The sequence below is a fragment of the Gadus macrocephalus genome, chromosome 9, assembly GCF_031168955.1.
Source record: "Gadus macrocephalus chromosome 9, ASM3116895v1".
In the NCBI taxonomy this organism is placed as follows: Eukaryota; Metazoa; Chordata; class Actinopteri; order Gadiformes; family Gadidae; genus Gadus; species Gadus macrocephalus.
Window position 1 is genome coordinate 18575723 of NC_082390.1, and position 13681 is coordinate 18589403.

At 42.0% G+C, this 13681-nt stretch overlaps 2 protein-coding genes across 3 annotated transcripts in view; both read right to left on the bottom strand.

The window, feature by feature from the left end:
- Positions 1-2844: 2844 nt before the first annotated feature.
- gcnt3 (glucosaminyl (N-acetyl) transferase 3, mucin type) lies at positions 2845-5023 on the bottom strand. The gene is made up of 2 exons (XM_060061981.1): positions 3699-5023; positions 2845-3423 (listed from the first exon to the last, which is right to left on the bottom strand). The coding sequence occupies exons 1-2, from the start codon at positions 4977-4979 to the stop codon at positions 3412-3414; spliced, it is 1293 nt and encodes a 430-aa protein (XP_059917964.1). The 5' UTR covers positions 4980-5023; the 3' UTR covers positions 2845-3411.
- A 29-nt stretch (positions 5024-5052) lies between these two features.
- Positions 5053-13681, bottom strand: part of LOC132465128 (proprotein convertase subtilisin/kexin type 5) — a 29908-nt gene continuing 21279 nt past the window's right edge. For both annotated transcript variants that reach the window (XM_060061881.1, XM_060061880.1), the window contains 4 exons: positions 7744-7952; positions 7468-7568; positions 7200-7371; positions 5053-7092 (listed from right to left, as the gene is read on the bottom strand). In XM_060061881.1, coding sequence (XP_059917864.1) covers positions 6698-7092; positions 7200-7371; positions 7468-7568; positions 7744-7952 — 877 coding nt within the window. In that variant the 3' untranslated portion in view covers positions 5053-6697. The remainder of the gene's footprint in view (positions 7093-7199; positions 7372-7467; positions 7569-7743; positions 7953-13681) is intronic.

Below are 13681 nucleotides of genomic sequence, written 5' to 3' on the forward strand. Positions count from 1 at the left end.
AAAAAGAAAAGAAAAACAAGCGCCCAGAGGAGAATTGCAATTTCGTACCCCCTTTACTGTCTGGTATTGTTTGTCTGGTAAACTTTGTTGATGTCAAGATAAGTGTTAAATTGACAACACTGATCTTTGTCCTGTGTGTATTAGTATAACATATCCCGAGCCAATACCCTGGTGTTTCCTACGCCGTTTTGCAAAACAAGCCAAACACAAACTGGTTTTCAACTGTTATTGTTCGAATAGGATTTTCAACACCTGACAATACACGGTAGCGCATATTGTAATGCAGCGTTGAATGGATGAATAGCTTACATAAGGGTACCCAGCACTTTTCAAACCACACTCAAGCTTATGGTTATTGTCCCCACCACTTCTAAAAACTAACTGACGCCCTTGTTTGTTTCTAGTTTAAAGCAAGCAATTTATTTTACCCAGAAATTAGATTAGGGGCTGATTTAAAAAAGATCTGGGGCTTTAGCCCCGAATGAAACAGCCTAGTGACGCCACTGCAGCCTTCAACTTGATGCAAGGAGACAGTGATGAAATGTATGACCTGGCTGTATCCCTCACACAGGCACGGCGCCGGATTCCAGTTGTGGATGGGCCAGACCAATTGTGGCTGGTCCTTAAATTAAAAACGTTATCAAATCCTCGAATACAAATGACTAATATACTAGTTATACTAGTTAGTATGTGCATAATAGCTTGATGCGCTTTAAATATTTTGTTGCATTGTAAAAAGTTTCGCTGCATAGGTCGGACGTATCCGCGATTGCTCCATAGGCCTTTTACACTGCCAAGCCAGTTCGTTGTGCCTTGGCAGTTGGCACGAAGGAACGTTCCTATGAGTCTTTCTCGTAGATCGCACCATCTTTCAACGTCTTTGTTAAATGCGACTGCATCACCTTCTCTCCAATGATGGTCAGCAGTTCGCGGATTTCACCGTCTCTCCAGTTAGAACTGCTCATGTCACTGCCTTATTGTCTCTGTTGTAGAGACAACGCAGCAACACCAAAGCCCCCCCGCACTCCCTCTTGTACCACGGAGCGTCTAATCGTATTTACATAAAAAAAGAAACCGCCAGTGTGTGTAGGATCCGGGAGTGTAAAGACGTCTCTTGGTTCTGACCAAAGAAGAGCGCTTTGGAATCTCCATTTCGCACCATACCTGCTGTGCTTTAGCGCGTCACTCTATAGACCTAACGCCTCGTTTCCACACAGCCTACGTACATTCTCGTATGCGATCCAACCGTCTCCGACCGAAAGTCCATTCATTCCTATGCGATTCTCCATAATGTCAGATTTTCCTCCGAGACTCCTCCCCTCCGTAAAATTTCTGTCCGGTATGTCCGTAATATACGTTCAAAAAATGTAACTTTCGCCGTCGTTTTATGGAGATACGAGATACCGTATGAAAGTTTTTATGTTTTTCACAAAACATGTAAGTACCTGGCAGGCCAAACTCCTCGCCGATCTCTTTCCAAGCCTGGTTGGTTTTGTTTTTATCTCTGTATATGTCGATCCTCATGTTCCAAAGTACCGGTCTCGTATAAAACGGCCATTATCATACGCTCCCCCATCTTTTGTCCGTAAATAAATTCATGTCCGTACGTAAAACACTAGCGACTCCTTCCGTGAATTTACGGAAGCACGGATACGAAAAACATACAGATGTTTTTTACGCCAGCCAAAAAGATGGGGTAACGTATGATAATGGCCGTTTTTAGGAGACTGGTACTTTGGAACATGAGGATCGACATACATGTCATATACAGAGATGAAAACAAAACCAACCAGGCTTGGAAAGAGATCGGCGAGGAGTTTGGCCTGCCAGGTACTTACATGTTTTGTGAAAAACATAAAAACTTTCATACGGTATCTCCGTAAAACGACGGCGAAAGTACATTTTTTTGAACGTATATTACGGACATACCAGACAGAAATTTTACGGAGGGGAGGAAAAACTGACATTACGGAGAATCACATTGGAATGAATGGACTTCCGGTTGGAGACGGTTGGATCGCATACGAGAATGTATGTATGCGGAAATATTTCGCTATCATTAGCAACAGACTGAGCTTGGCTTATTATACAAAGAAGATGCATTCAATTGTAGCCTAAGCTACTACAAGATAAACTATAGCCTACCGCGATTTCACGGTCATCCACGAAGATAACAGCCCTTTACCGCAAATCGGATGAAGCATCAATGTCAACAAAGTTTGCTGCATTGCAAAAATAAAGTATTTCAGAATATATATATATTTTTCAAGAAAAGTTTTGGGTGGGCCTAGTTCCGTCAGGCCCATACATAACGCCGTGCCTGCCCTCACACACAGGGTAGGCCTAAACAAGTACCAAAGGCAATACGAGAAATACCATATAGGATAATACATAGTTCATAGACATGACACAATTCCACAACACTTTTATACAGGATCACTATAGGCCTACTTCATTCGTAAATTGTTCAAAAATAGGACACGCAGGACGAAAACATAATAGGGTATTAATATTTTTTTAATTAAATCATACAATGTTATTTTACACAGTAGACTTATTTTTACATTATTTTTAATGTCAATATTAATTTCTGAATTATTATTTAACCCCACTTAATTTATATTTTGAAAACCTGTCAAACCTGTTTGAACCTTAAGACACAGGGTTCAAACAATGACAGGTTCAAAGGGCTTTGTACAGGTTTATATTATATATATATTATAGATTTTTTTATAAATTTGGTGTAGCTCTGAGATTATGGCCAATGTAACTAATGATCCAATTCATGCACTTTATTATTTTTGTTTAAGAAAATCTAATAAAAACCCATAATTATTTTGAACAACAATTGACCACCAATTGCTGCGGCCAATTACACCAAATATTTGATGGTGTGAAAAGAATGTTGCTAGTAATTCATCAAAATTATTGTTGTAAATTAAAATGTTTTATACAGTTAAATATTATATTATAATTGTTATCCAGTGAAATTAGTGATTTAGTAGTCGGGGGGGCTGAGCACTTTTGCAATGCACTATAGCCTACATATGTCACATCCTCATTAGGGGCTGGCTGAGCCCCCAAAAGGTCTCATCCTAGAATCGCCCCTGCAGCCTATTGTACAATTACACTCAACTTCTTTAAATCTCTGCTCTAATCTCATATATTCACGAGGCCCCCTAGGGTATTCTAATTCATCGATGTCAGAGTCCAGCGCTTTTATAAAAAGCTACTCTTTTTGGCCACTAGATGGCACTGCGGTTCTCTAAAAGATTTCCTTGAAATCCACTATACACATACACTATGCGCTTCCTTAACATACACGCTATTTTATATAAAATTCTTACATCCATATGAAAATGTTTAAACTTAATATCGCTCCTACTATATGACAGTTTTTCACTATGTATCTCAGAAAAGAGACTTCAAGACAGCATTGTGGAAATTGCAATTAAGTGAAGAACACAACTTCGCACGTTGAGCACACAGCCGTGTGACTCGTTTATTTTGTCAGAGAATAACCGGAAATCAAAGCGTGCTGAAGGTAAACAAATCCCGCATGGGCTCTGACGTCATGAGACGCTCGTAATCCTTAAAACGGACCGCGATCCCTGAACCACCAAGACAGTAAATGACATGCAGTAAACGACAACAATTGAAAGAACACATAACAAAATACTGTAGGTGAATTATGTTACACTCACTACAGCATCATATTTTTGGTTTGAGCGTGAGCCATCCCTCCATGATTTAAAGTTGAGATATGCTTCTATGCATCTAATGCTAATGTTATTGACCTCTGGGTCAAATTTGTTCGCCATAAGGTGTTGCTGTTGAAATAACCAGTGGAGGTCACCGACCCCAAACAGGCAAATAGCTCTTCTGTGGATGCCATGGCAGGGAGCATAGGGAGCCCCTTTCAGGATGTCCCCTTCCAGGTAACCCCACTTCACCAGGCGAGCGATGGAATTCATGTCCGACGCATCATACTTGTCATTGGGAGGCTGTGACCCGGGCACGGATGGCATTCGTTGAAGAGTGGCCCACAGGTGTTCGTCTGGGCTGTAGGTGTCCTTCTCCCACTCCAGAAATTTCTGTATCTCTGGGTCCTCAATCACATGTCTCACAAACTCTCTTGTCACCACAAAGTAAGCGTTGCCCTGATACATAGGGGTGCTGATAGGAGGGGGGCTTTTCAGGACATTTGTCTGGATGATTTGGTCGGACACTTTGAAATGGTACTTCCAGCGATTCTTTTTGTAATCGTTGGTAGCTTCAGACTCCAAACTATTCCTTCCATTGAGCGTTTGCAGTGCCATCACCATCTCTGCATTAGTTTTGATTGGGAGATCTGCCCCACAGGTGTTGAGCAGGTATTTCCACTGGACAGGTTTATGCAGCAGGTCTTTCATGCAATTCAAATCGGCCTGGACCCGATACCACGTTGCGTAAACAATACTTTCCAATTTACTCGCTATGAACACATTGGGGAAACAGGAAACAATTGCGCTTACAGCATGCAGGAAGTCCTGAGAAGATTTCTTGTCCACATGCACACAGTAGATATTCTGTGGATGGTAAATGGCACGCAAGAGTCGCTCAAACATCTCCACTTTCTCATGGATCACCATGGAGTAGGCAATGGGAAAGTTTTGCTCCTCCACACTCAGAGGCGCTGGGATGAACCCTCTCCTTCTGACATACGCCTTGCAGTCTTTTGTCACAGCAGGGTCGAATTTTGTAGGCAAAGTCTTTGTCTCACCAGGTTTCATGAGCTGTTCTAATCGGAACCTTGCACCTTCCAAGTCTCCGTTGATGATGGCCAAACAGCCAGGCAGGTCAGCCTGGTACTCAGAGGGAATTGGCAGAGGACGCACTCTCTCTGTCGAATTTTTCAAATTTAAAAGCCAAATTAGTGCACAGATAATGATAAATAGACCACTAATAAATCCATTGTATGCTCTCATCTTGGGGGCCATGGTGTGAATCAGCACCGTTGGCTGTGAAGCTGGATGTACTTAAAAGAAAGAGGAGTGGCTTCATACATATGACACATGTCATGATTCAGTTTATTTTACACACCGCACTTCAAATCAACAATCGTAGTCATAAAAAACATACTAAATTTTGGCAGTAATTTGCTTCCTTGTACTTAAGGCACAACATATAATAAAAGTATTGAGTACAAATAAATGCATCTGCCTACATGTTTTTGACATTATTACAGCAACAATTGTTTACTAATTTGATTCCTTTTATATATCATGCAGAAAAAAAAACTTTATTGCAGCTATGTCTTATATTTACACAAATAATACAGTATTCAGTCATTGTAAACTTGCAAATGTTCACAATTTGTTATATTTCTACATCTTATAACCAGTGTTGGGGGTAACGCGTTACAAAGTAACGCAAAAATTAAGTGGTCAATGAAAAGTACGCGCTACAACGCGTATTTTTAATGCGTTACAAAGTAACGCGTTACAGTAACGATATAACTTTTTTAGATAACGAAGTAAATCATTACATTTTAAATATCGGTAACGATACTACTTTACTAGACTATAGTAACGCGCTTTCCTGCGTTACCCAAGCCGTGTTTGCTTGCGTGTAAGTTCTGATTTGTTGCGGTGCGTGCATGCAGGGCCGGCGATCGGCACAGGCGACCGATCGCCTAGGGCGGCAAATGTGTTGGGGGCGCCCTTAATTAATTAATAAAAATATACGAAACAAGCTAAATTAAACCAAACATGTTCCCAAACGGAACGGAGAAGGGAAGGGGCGCAGGATTAATTGTTAGGGCGCACAGAAACCCTCACCGTAGTACGCAGGACAATGTGATAAGCACCCCCAAAAAGATACGATTCCCAAGTAACTTTTTTCTAAATTTTTATAGTAATGCTGTCCATCCAGTTCACCACTGGATAGACAGCCTTACTTTTAAACTTGAGAAGTCTGCTCTTGCCTGCAAGAGGGTGAGAGGAAGACACTTACGATGCCATTTTTTGCGAAATAGATCAGGTTCATTCAGCCTTTGGACCACATAAAGTAACAGCATGTGTCATCGCCACTTAAGTGCATTTCTGTTTTAATTGTATGGGATGAAGTAACCTTTTTATATTTTTCATTGACCACTTCATTTATGTTCTCATGTTTCCCAAAGCCTGTGTTTTGAAACTTGTGTGTTGCTACTGACTGACCACACCAAAGCCTACCTTATCCTGTTGATTGTGGATTTTACAGTGAGGCATATCTTTGTGCAGACAGGGATATTGTTCTTTCATATGGTTTATACATAGATTTATACAATAAACACTAAGTGATGATAGGGCTATGATGTTTGTCCATGTATCCACAGTAAGTTAAGAAACGGGAAAGTAAAGTAATAAGTACTGAAGTTACTTTTCAAATGCAGTAACTAGTAAAGTAATCTCATTACAATTTACAGAAGTAACTAGTAATAAGTAACTAATTACTTTTTTTGAGTAACTACCCCAACACTGCTTATAACATAAAACAATTCTGCTACCTACTGAGCGTTGCATTTAGCAGGCACTTGATGATATTGGCTTCTAAAAATCACCTAAACTACTTCTCTGTTCTTCTCCCCTTCCCCCCACCCATGAAGAATTTATATAAACTTGTGTGTGTGAATGTTCACTATCATAGGCACCGCGGCGGCGTTCTGCCTATTCGTCTAGGATCGGTTGAGGGAGTCCACGTTGTCATCCGTGTCGTGCTGGGCGACGTCGGGGTCTTGGTCGTGGTAGAAGCTGTAGCGGCGGTACACCGACCCCCCCTTGGTGGTGTACACCACGTCCGCCTCGCCACCGCCATCTGGCTCGGGCACGCCGTGGGGCATTGTGCCTCTCGCGCTCCCGCTCAGTCTCTCGTAGCTGCGGTGCCAACACAGCCTCTTCTTGGCCCGCGCCCTGACCAGGGCGAACACGGCCAGCGCCAGTCCAAGTGCCAGCAGCAGGGCCAAGGGCAGGCCGGCCAATGCGTGCCCTTCGCTCCTGGCGGGCTCCGTGTTCAGGTTTGCCTTCCCGCCGAGATCTCCCGACTTGGGCAGAGGGGCCTCTGTACACAGGGCTACGACATGGAGACAGGAAAATGAAACGAAAGGTGATGTGTAAGGCCACGATGACGTGCCTGGGATAATACCTGTGATAATGCGAGACCACAGGGCCAACGTCTACCTGTGATTGTGTCACACACGCAGCAGTTTGTGTCGTTCCCCCGGGTTTGGCAGCAAGGGGCACATCGGCCCTCCATGGCGTGGAGGCCGAAATGGGGTAAGCAGGATAGACAGTGGGCAGGCCCTGCACCGGCACAGTGTCTGCACGAGCTGTGGCATGGCTCACAAAGGTCCTGCAGTGGGCATCCAACGCATATGGAAACACACATGAAAACAATGACCTATCACGGATTGGTAATTGATTGTTCCTGGACAGCAGGACTACTTGCCTTTTGTGCGTAGTACTTGCCCTCCCCACACCGTGGGTAACATACGTTATCCAACAGGGTGTTGCCCAAGTCACACGTCAGGCAGCTCTTAGGAGAGGCATCTGCAAACAAGGAATTCAGGAAAGCCATAAAGGTCATAGTCGAACGCAGAAAGGAAGGCAAATACCCACTTAGACGCTAAGTACACAAAAAAACACAAGGAAAAACATTTACATAGGCTGGGATGTGTATTTGCCCTCAGCTAATGATTAAACATTGATCTGCGGCAAGACGTACCTCCCGTGCAGGTCTGGCAGCTGATGTGGCAACGATGGCAGACGGCGTCGAGTTGATAGAACCGGCGTGGGCAACGCTCCACGCACAGCCTCGTGCCCAGCAGCTCCAGCACAGGAGCAGCGCAGGCTTGGCAGGACCCGGGCCCCGGGCCCGTGCACTGCTCACAGGAACGGTCACACTCCGCACAGCGGGAGCCTTCTCGGTAGTACCTGGTGATGGAGGGAACACCGAAGCTTAAGCCTATGGATGAACGAAGCTGCAGTTGTGTATGCATTTCAGATAAGCTCACAGGCAGGGCTCTCCCAAAGAAAAGTGTTTAGTAACTAGTTGGACCCTCAAAATGAAGACCCCGGAAAACAAAGACTAAGGGAGTCTCTCTGCGGGAGTCCCTCATGGAAGACATAGGAAGCCAGCAGTGACTGGACTGCTCATCTCGCAAAAGCTGTCCTATCAGATCCTTCCACTGGAACACTTAACCAGATCTACATTTCACACCCTTCCTATCAAGCTCTACATTGTGGTGATAGAGATAGATGCCCTTCTGCCCTTTTCGGCAGCCTTCCAGAAAATGGCACACCACTCGTTGTCCTGGACGACTTCAACATCCTACCAGAGAAGTTGCACTCATCTGACATAACCAACTTTTTCGCCACCTTAACACGCTCCCCTTCTCCTCCCACCCACAGGGCCGGGACCCACCTTGACCTGATATTCATGATGTCCTGCGGCACCTGGGCTCTCTCTGTTACCCCGCTCCCTGTGTCTGAACATCGCATTGTTGCATTTTTCACTCCCCTTGAAGCAGTGGTGTAGTCAGGGGCGCAACTGCCTACTTTCTGGGGGGTATGCAGACACATAGCAGGCGCCCCCCCCCTCTTTGATCTGGGCACAAATTTGACCTAAAACACACTCTGATATTGAATCAAAAAATTCATTTTGAGTGCACCAGGACAGATATCCGGTGTTTTTTTTAGAGGCAGCCTTTCTAAGATGCTCTGCCAGTGTAACATCATACCGTGCTATAAGAGATCAAGGATACCAAGAAAATGTCCATTTCTAGGATTTCCTATCTGTGCATTTTGTCCCTGTGAAAAAGAGTTTCCTCGACGCACAATGTTGTTGGTAAAAATATTTTTTGTACTTAAAAACAGTCGAGTCACTTGCACAACTCAAGCCGCCCTCCAGTCTAGAACTCTGGCCCTCTTAAGGAGCACCAGAAAGGTTGTGGCTCAATTAATCTATGAGCCACAGGGCTCATAGATTAGCTACAGGGCTAACAGCCAGACAGGAACACGTGAATCTTTTAAAACATGTTAACACAGTGAAGATGCCATTCACATCTTCACAGTCCCCCTCAGTGGCAGGTTTCTTTCTGCAAGGAAGAGTATGCAGTCGATCACTCGAGTCAACAGGCTCTCTGCAATTCGCTATCAATAGTTTTACCTAGGCATAAGCGGGGTGCCAATTCTTTCCACATCAGATAAGCATTTATGTGGTAACCACTTGTTTCATGGTGCTTCAGTATCTTTGAAAGACACTTATTAATTATTAAGCCAGTTATTATACCCCACCACTCTAGTTTCACCAAAAAGCTTACATGCAAAACAATAGACTCTGTTAGAACTGTTGGAGTACAGTAACCAATAGGGGTGGGAAAAATAATCGATTCTTCGATGCATCGTAATACTGTGTAGAACGATTCAGTCTCGATTCAGATACGATAATAATCTTTTCTTTTTTTTGTTGGGATTATTAATTTATTAAATTTTGGATTATTAACGTTATAAAGTATCAACTTTATAACTCAGTTTTTACTGGGTCTATTGACATAAAACAAAGACTTGCATAGAGATTGAAGTAAAACAAAATAACCACAAAACAAGTTCCTTTATTTTTCTTGTTATGATCCGTTATATTGTAGGCTCCATTCTGATCAGTACACAGTTGCAAGACAACAGTAACCTATGGCAAGCCGAATTGTCATTTATTAACTAAGTTTGACTATCCGGAATTTACATTGTAGATATCAACAACTTCATTCAAGATATCTGTTACGTAGTTGTGACTAGTCGAAACGACAGTTAGAGATATCTGTGACGTAGTTTTGACTAGTCGAAACGATAGTTAGAGATATCTGTATTTCAGTTTTGACTAGGCGAAACTGAATTACAGATATCTGCAATGACTTCACGGAAAACGACATTCAACTCGTCACACATCTTAAATGACAATTGCAGATATCTGTAATTCAGTTTCGCCTAGGCAGAATGAAAGTTAAAGATATCTCAAACGTCATTTGAGTGTTGGGCATTACGTTTTAGATATCCAGAAATACGTAATTTCCCCTTGCCGCCATAATCAAAGAAGAAGTGGGTTCATTTCCGAATGGAATAAGAAAGGAGCAGTCATGGCGTTGGCTGTGATCGAAAAGATCACGAGAAAATATGGAGCGATGTAATCAGTGAATTGTGTGAATGATGATTGAACAAGGAGCTGCTCCGCTCCCGCTTAAAGTAAACGGTCCTATAATTTGTCATTACAGATATCTGAAACGTCATTACAGATATCTGAAACGTCATTTCGCCTAGTCAAAACTCGAATTCAAGATATCTATAATTCAGTTTCGCCTAGGCAGAATGAAAGTTAAAGATATCTACAATTGTAGATATCTCTAATCAAAATTCCTTTCAAGATATCTATAACTTGATAATAGATATCTACAACGTCATTTTGACTAGTCGTAACTCCAGTTAGAGATATCTACAACGTCATTTTGACTAGTCGTAACTCCAGTTAGAGATATCTACAACTTCATTTCGCCTAGTCAAAACTTAATTTAAGATATCTGAAAAGGGACATGTAGATATCTTGAATTGAGGTGAATTAAAGATATCTTGAACTGGAATTATGACTAGTCAGAATCAAATTGTAGATATCTCAAACTGTAATTACAGATATCTACAATTCAGTTGCAGATATCCGTAATTCACAAAGTGGATATCCGCAACTGAATTGTAGATATCCGCAATGAGAAACCCCATAGACATGAATGGCGAAAATGACGCAATTTCGCCTAGGAGGAATGTCTTTGTGGATATCTGAAATGACAATTGCGGATAGGAGGAATGTAGTTGCGGATATCCGAAATGTTAGTTTTGACTAGGCGAAACTTAATTGCAGATATCTGCAATGTAATTTCTATGGCAAGCCGAATTGTCATTTATTAACTAAGTTTGACTATCCGGAAATTACATTGCAGATATCTGCAATTCAGTTTCGCCTAGTCAAAACTAACATTTCGGATATCCGCAACTACATTCCTCCTATCCGCAATTGTCATTTCAGATATCCACAAAGACATTCCGCCTAGGCGAAATTACGTCATTTTCGCCATTCATGTCTATGGGGTTTCTCATTGCGGATATCTACAATTCAGTTGCGGATATCCACTTTGTGAATTACGGATATCTGCAACTGAATTGTAGATATCTGTAATTCCAGTTTGAGATATCTACAATTTGATTCTGACGAGTCATAATTCCAGTTCAAGATATCTTTAATTCACCTCAATTCAAGATATCTACATGTCCCTTTTCAGATATCTTAAATTAAGTTTTGACTAGGTGAAATGAAGTTGTAGATATCTCTAACTGGAGTTACGACTAGTCAAAATGACGTTGTAGATATCTCTAACTGGAGTTACGACTAGTCAAAATGACGTTGTAGATATCTATTATCAAGTTATAGATATCTTGAAAGGAATCTTGATTAGAGATATCTACAATTGTAGATGTCTTTAACTTTCATTCTGCCTAGGCGAAACTGAATTATAGATATCTTGAATTCGAGTTTTGACTAGGCAAAATGACGTTTCAGATATCTGTAATGACGTTTCAGATATCTGTAATGACAAATTATAGGACCGTTTACTTTAAGCGGGAGCGGAGCAGCTCCTTGTTCAATCATCATTCACACAATTCACTGATTACATCGCTCCATATTTTCTCGTGATCTTTTCGATCACAGCCAACGCCATGACTGCTCCTTTCTTATTCCATTCGGAAATGAACCCACTTCTTCTTTGATTATGGCGGCAAGGGGAAATTACGTATTTCTGGATATCTAAAACGTAATGCCCAACACTCAAATGACGTTTGAGATATCTTTAACTTTCATTCTGCCTAGGCGAAACTGAATTACAGATATCTGCAATTGTCATTTAAGATGTGTGACGAGTTGAATGTCGTTTTCCGTGAAGTCATTGCAGATATCTGTAATTCAGTTTCGCCTAGTCAAAACTGAATTACAGATATCTCTAACAGTCGTTTCGACTAGTCAAAACTACATTACAGATATCTCTAACTGTCGTTTCGACTAGTCACAACTACATTACAGATATCTTGAATGAAGTTGTTGATATCTACAATGTAAATTCCGGATAGTCAAACTTAGTTAATAAATGACAATTCGGCTTGCCATACATGTAGATATCTTGAATTGAGGTGAATTAAAGATATCTTGAACTGGAATTATGACTAGTCAGAATCAAATTGTAGATATCTCAAACTGGAATTACAGATATCTACAATTCAGTTGCAGATATCCGTAATTCACAAAGTGGATATCCGCAACTGAATTGTAGATATCCGCAATGAGAAACCCCATAGACATGAATGGCGAAAATGACGCAATTTCGCCTAGGAGGAATGTCTTTGTGGATATCTGAAATGACAATTGCGGATAGGAGGAATGTAGTTGCGGATATCCGAAATGTTAGTTTTGACTAGGCGAAACTGAATTGCAGATATCTGCAATGTAATTTCCGGATAGTCAAACTTAGTTAATAAATGACAATTCGGCTTGCCATAAGTTTTGACTAGGCGAAACTGAATTGCAGATATCTGCAATGTAATTTCCGGATAGTCAAACTTAGTTAATAAATGACAATTCGGCTTGCCATAGTAACCTGTTATTTTACTAGTAGTAGATTTAGCTAACCTGTATATTTACAAGCCTCCTCTTGATACACTGACATAAAAACGACCTTCCCAATCTTTCTTTTTCAGGTTTCTTATCTGCCTCTCCATATTGAGGTACGTGTCATTGATTATTGATCATCATATCATGTACACAAACGCTGTTAAATACAGAAAATGCCGACTCAAATAATTTTACTTCCATCACTTTGGCGCCCCCTCTGGTTCGGCGCCCCTATGCGCCGCATATAGTGCATACCCACTTTTTGCGCCACTGGGTGTAGTCTACGTGATATGCAGTATACGCAGTATACCCACTTAAAGATGTGCAGGGATACGTATCAATCGTTTAGTGACAGAACTTTTACTTCAGTGTTTGTTTTTCGCAAATAGCGGGTAGAGAATAACTGCAATAAATTATGTTTAGCAGGGGAATTTATCTCCCACATTCACTATTCATACAATTCCCCCTGCGCGCTCACGCTCTTCGCAGTCTCTGCGTTCACACCAAAAGATGCATTTGCTGCCCGAACGCGTTGCCGCCGAAGTTTTGCGGCGCGGCAAAGGTTTTGCGGCGCGGCAAAGGTTTTGCGGCGCGGCAAAGGTTTTGCTGCACCGCAAAAGTTTTGCTGCGCCGCAGTTTTGTTGCGCGGCAAGTTTTGCCCGCGGTGCTTCTGAATTCATTCACAACCATGGCCGACATTACGAGCATTGCATGTCTTTACCTGTTGTGGAAGAGGGAGAGACGTTGGAATGCCCGTCGTTTATGGGTTCATGAGACCATTCGGAGCCGTACAGAGCTCGGTGAATTTCACCGTCTTCTGCAGGAGCTCCGTCTGGATGACGACCGCTTCCAGCGCTATTTGAGGTTGACTCCAGCCCAGTTTGATGACCTGCTAGCTAGGATCGGTGCTAGGATCTCTCGGTTGGACATTTATACTTATATATATATATATGTATTG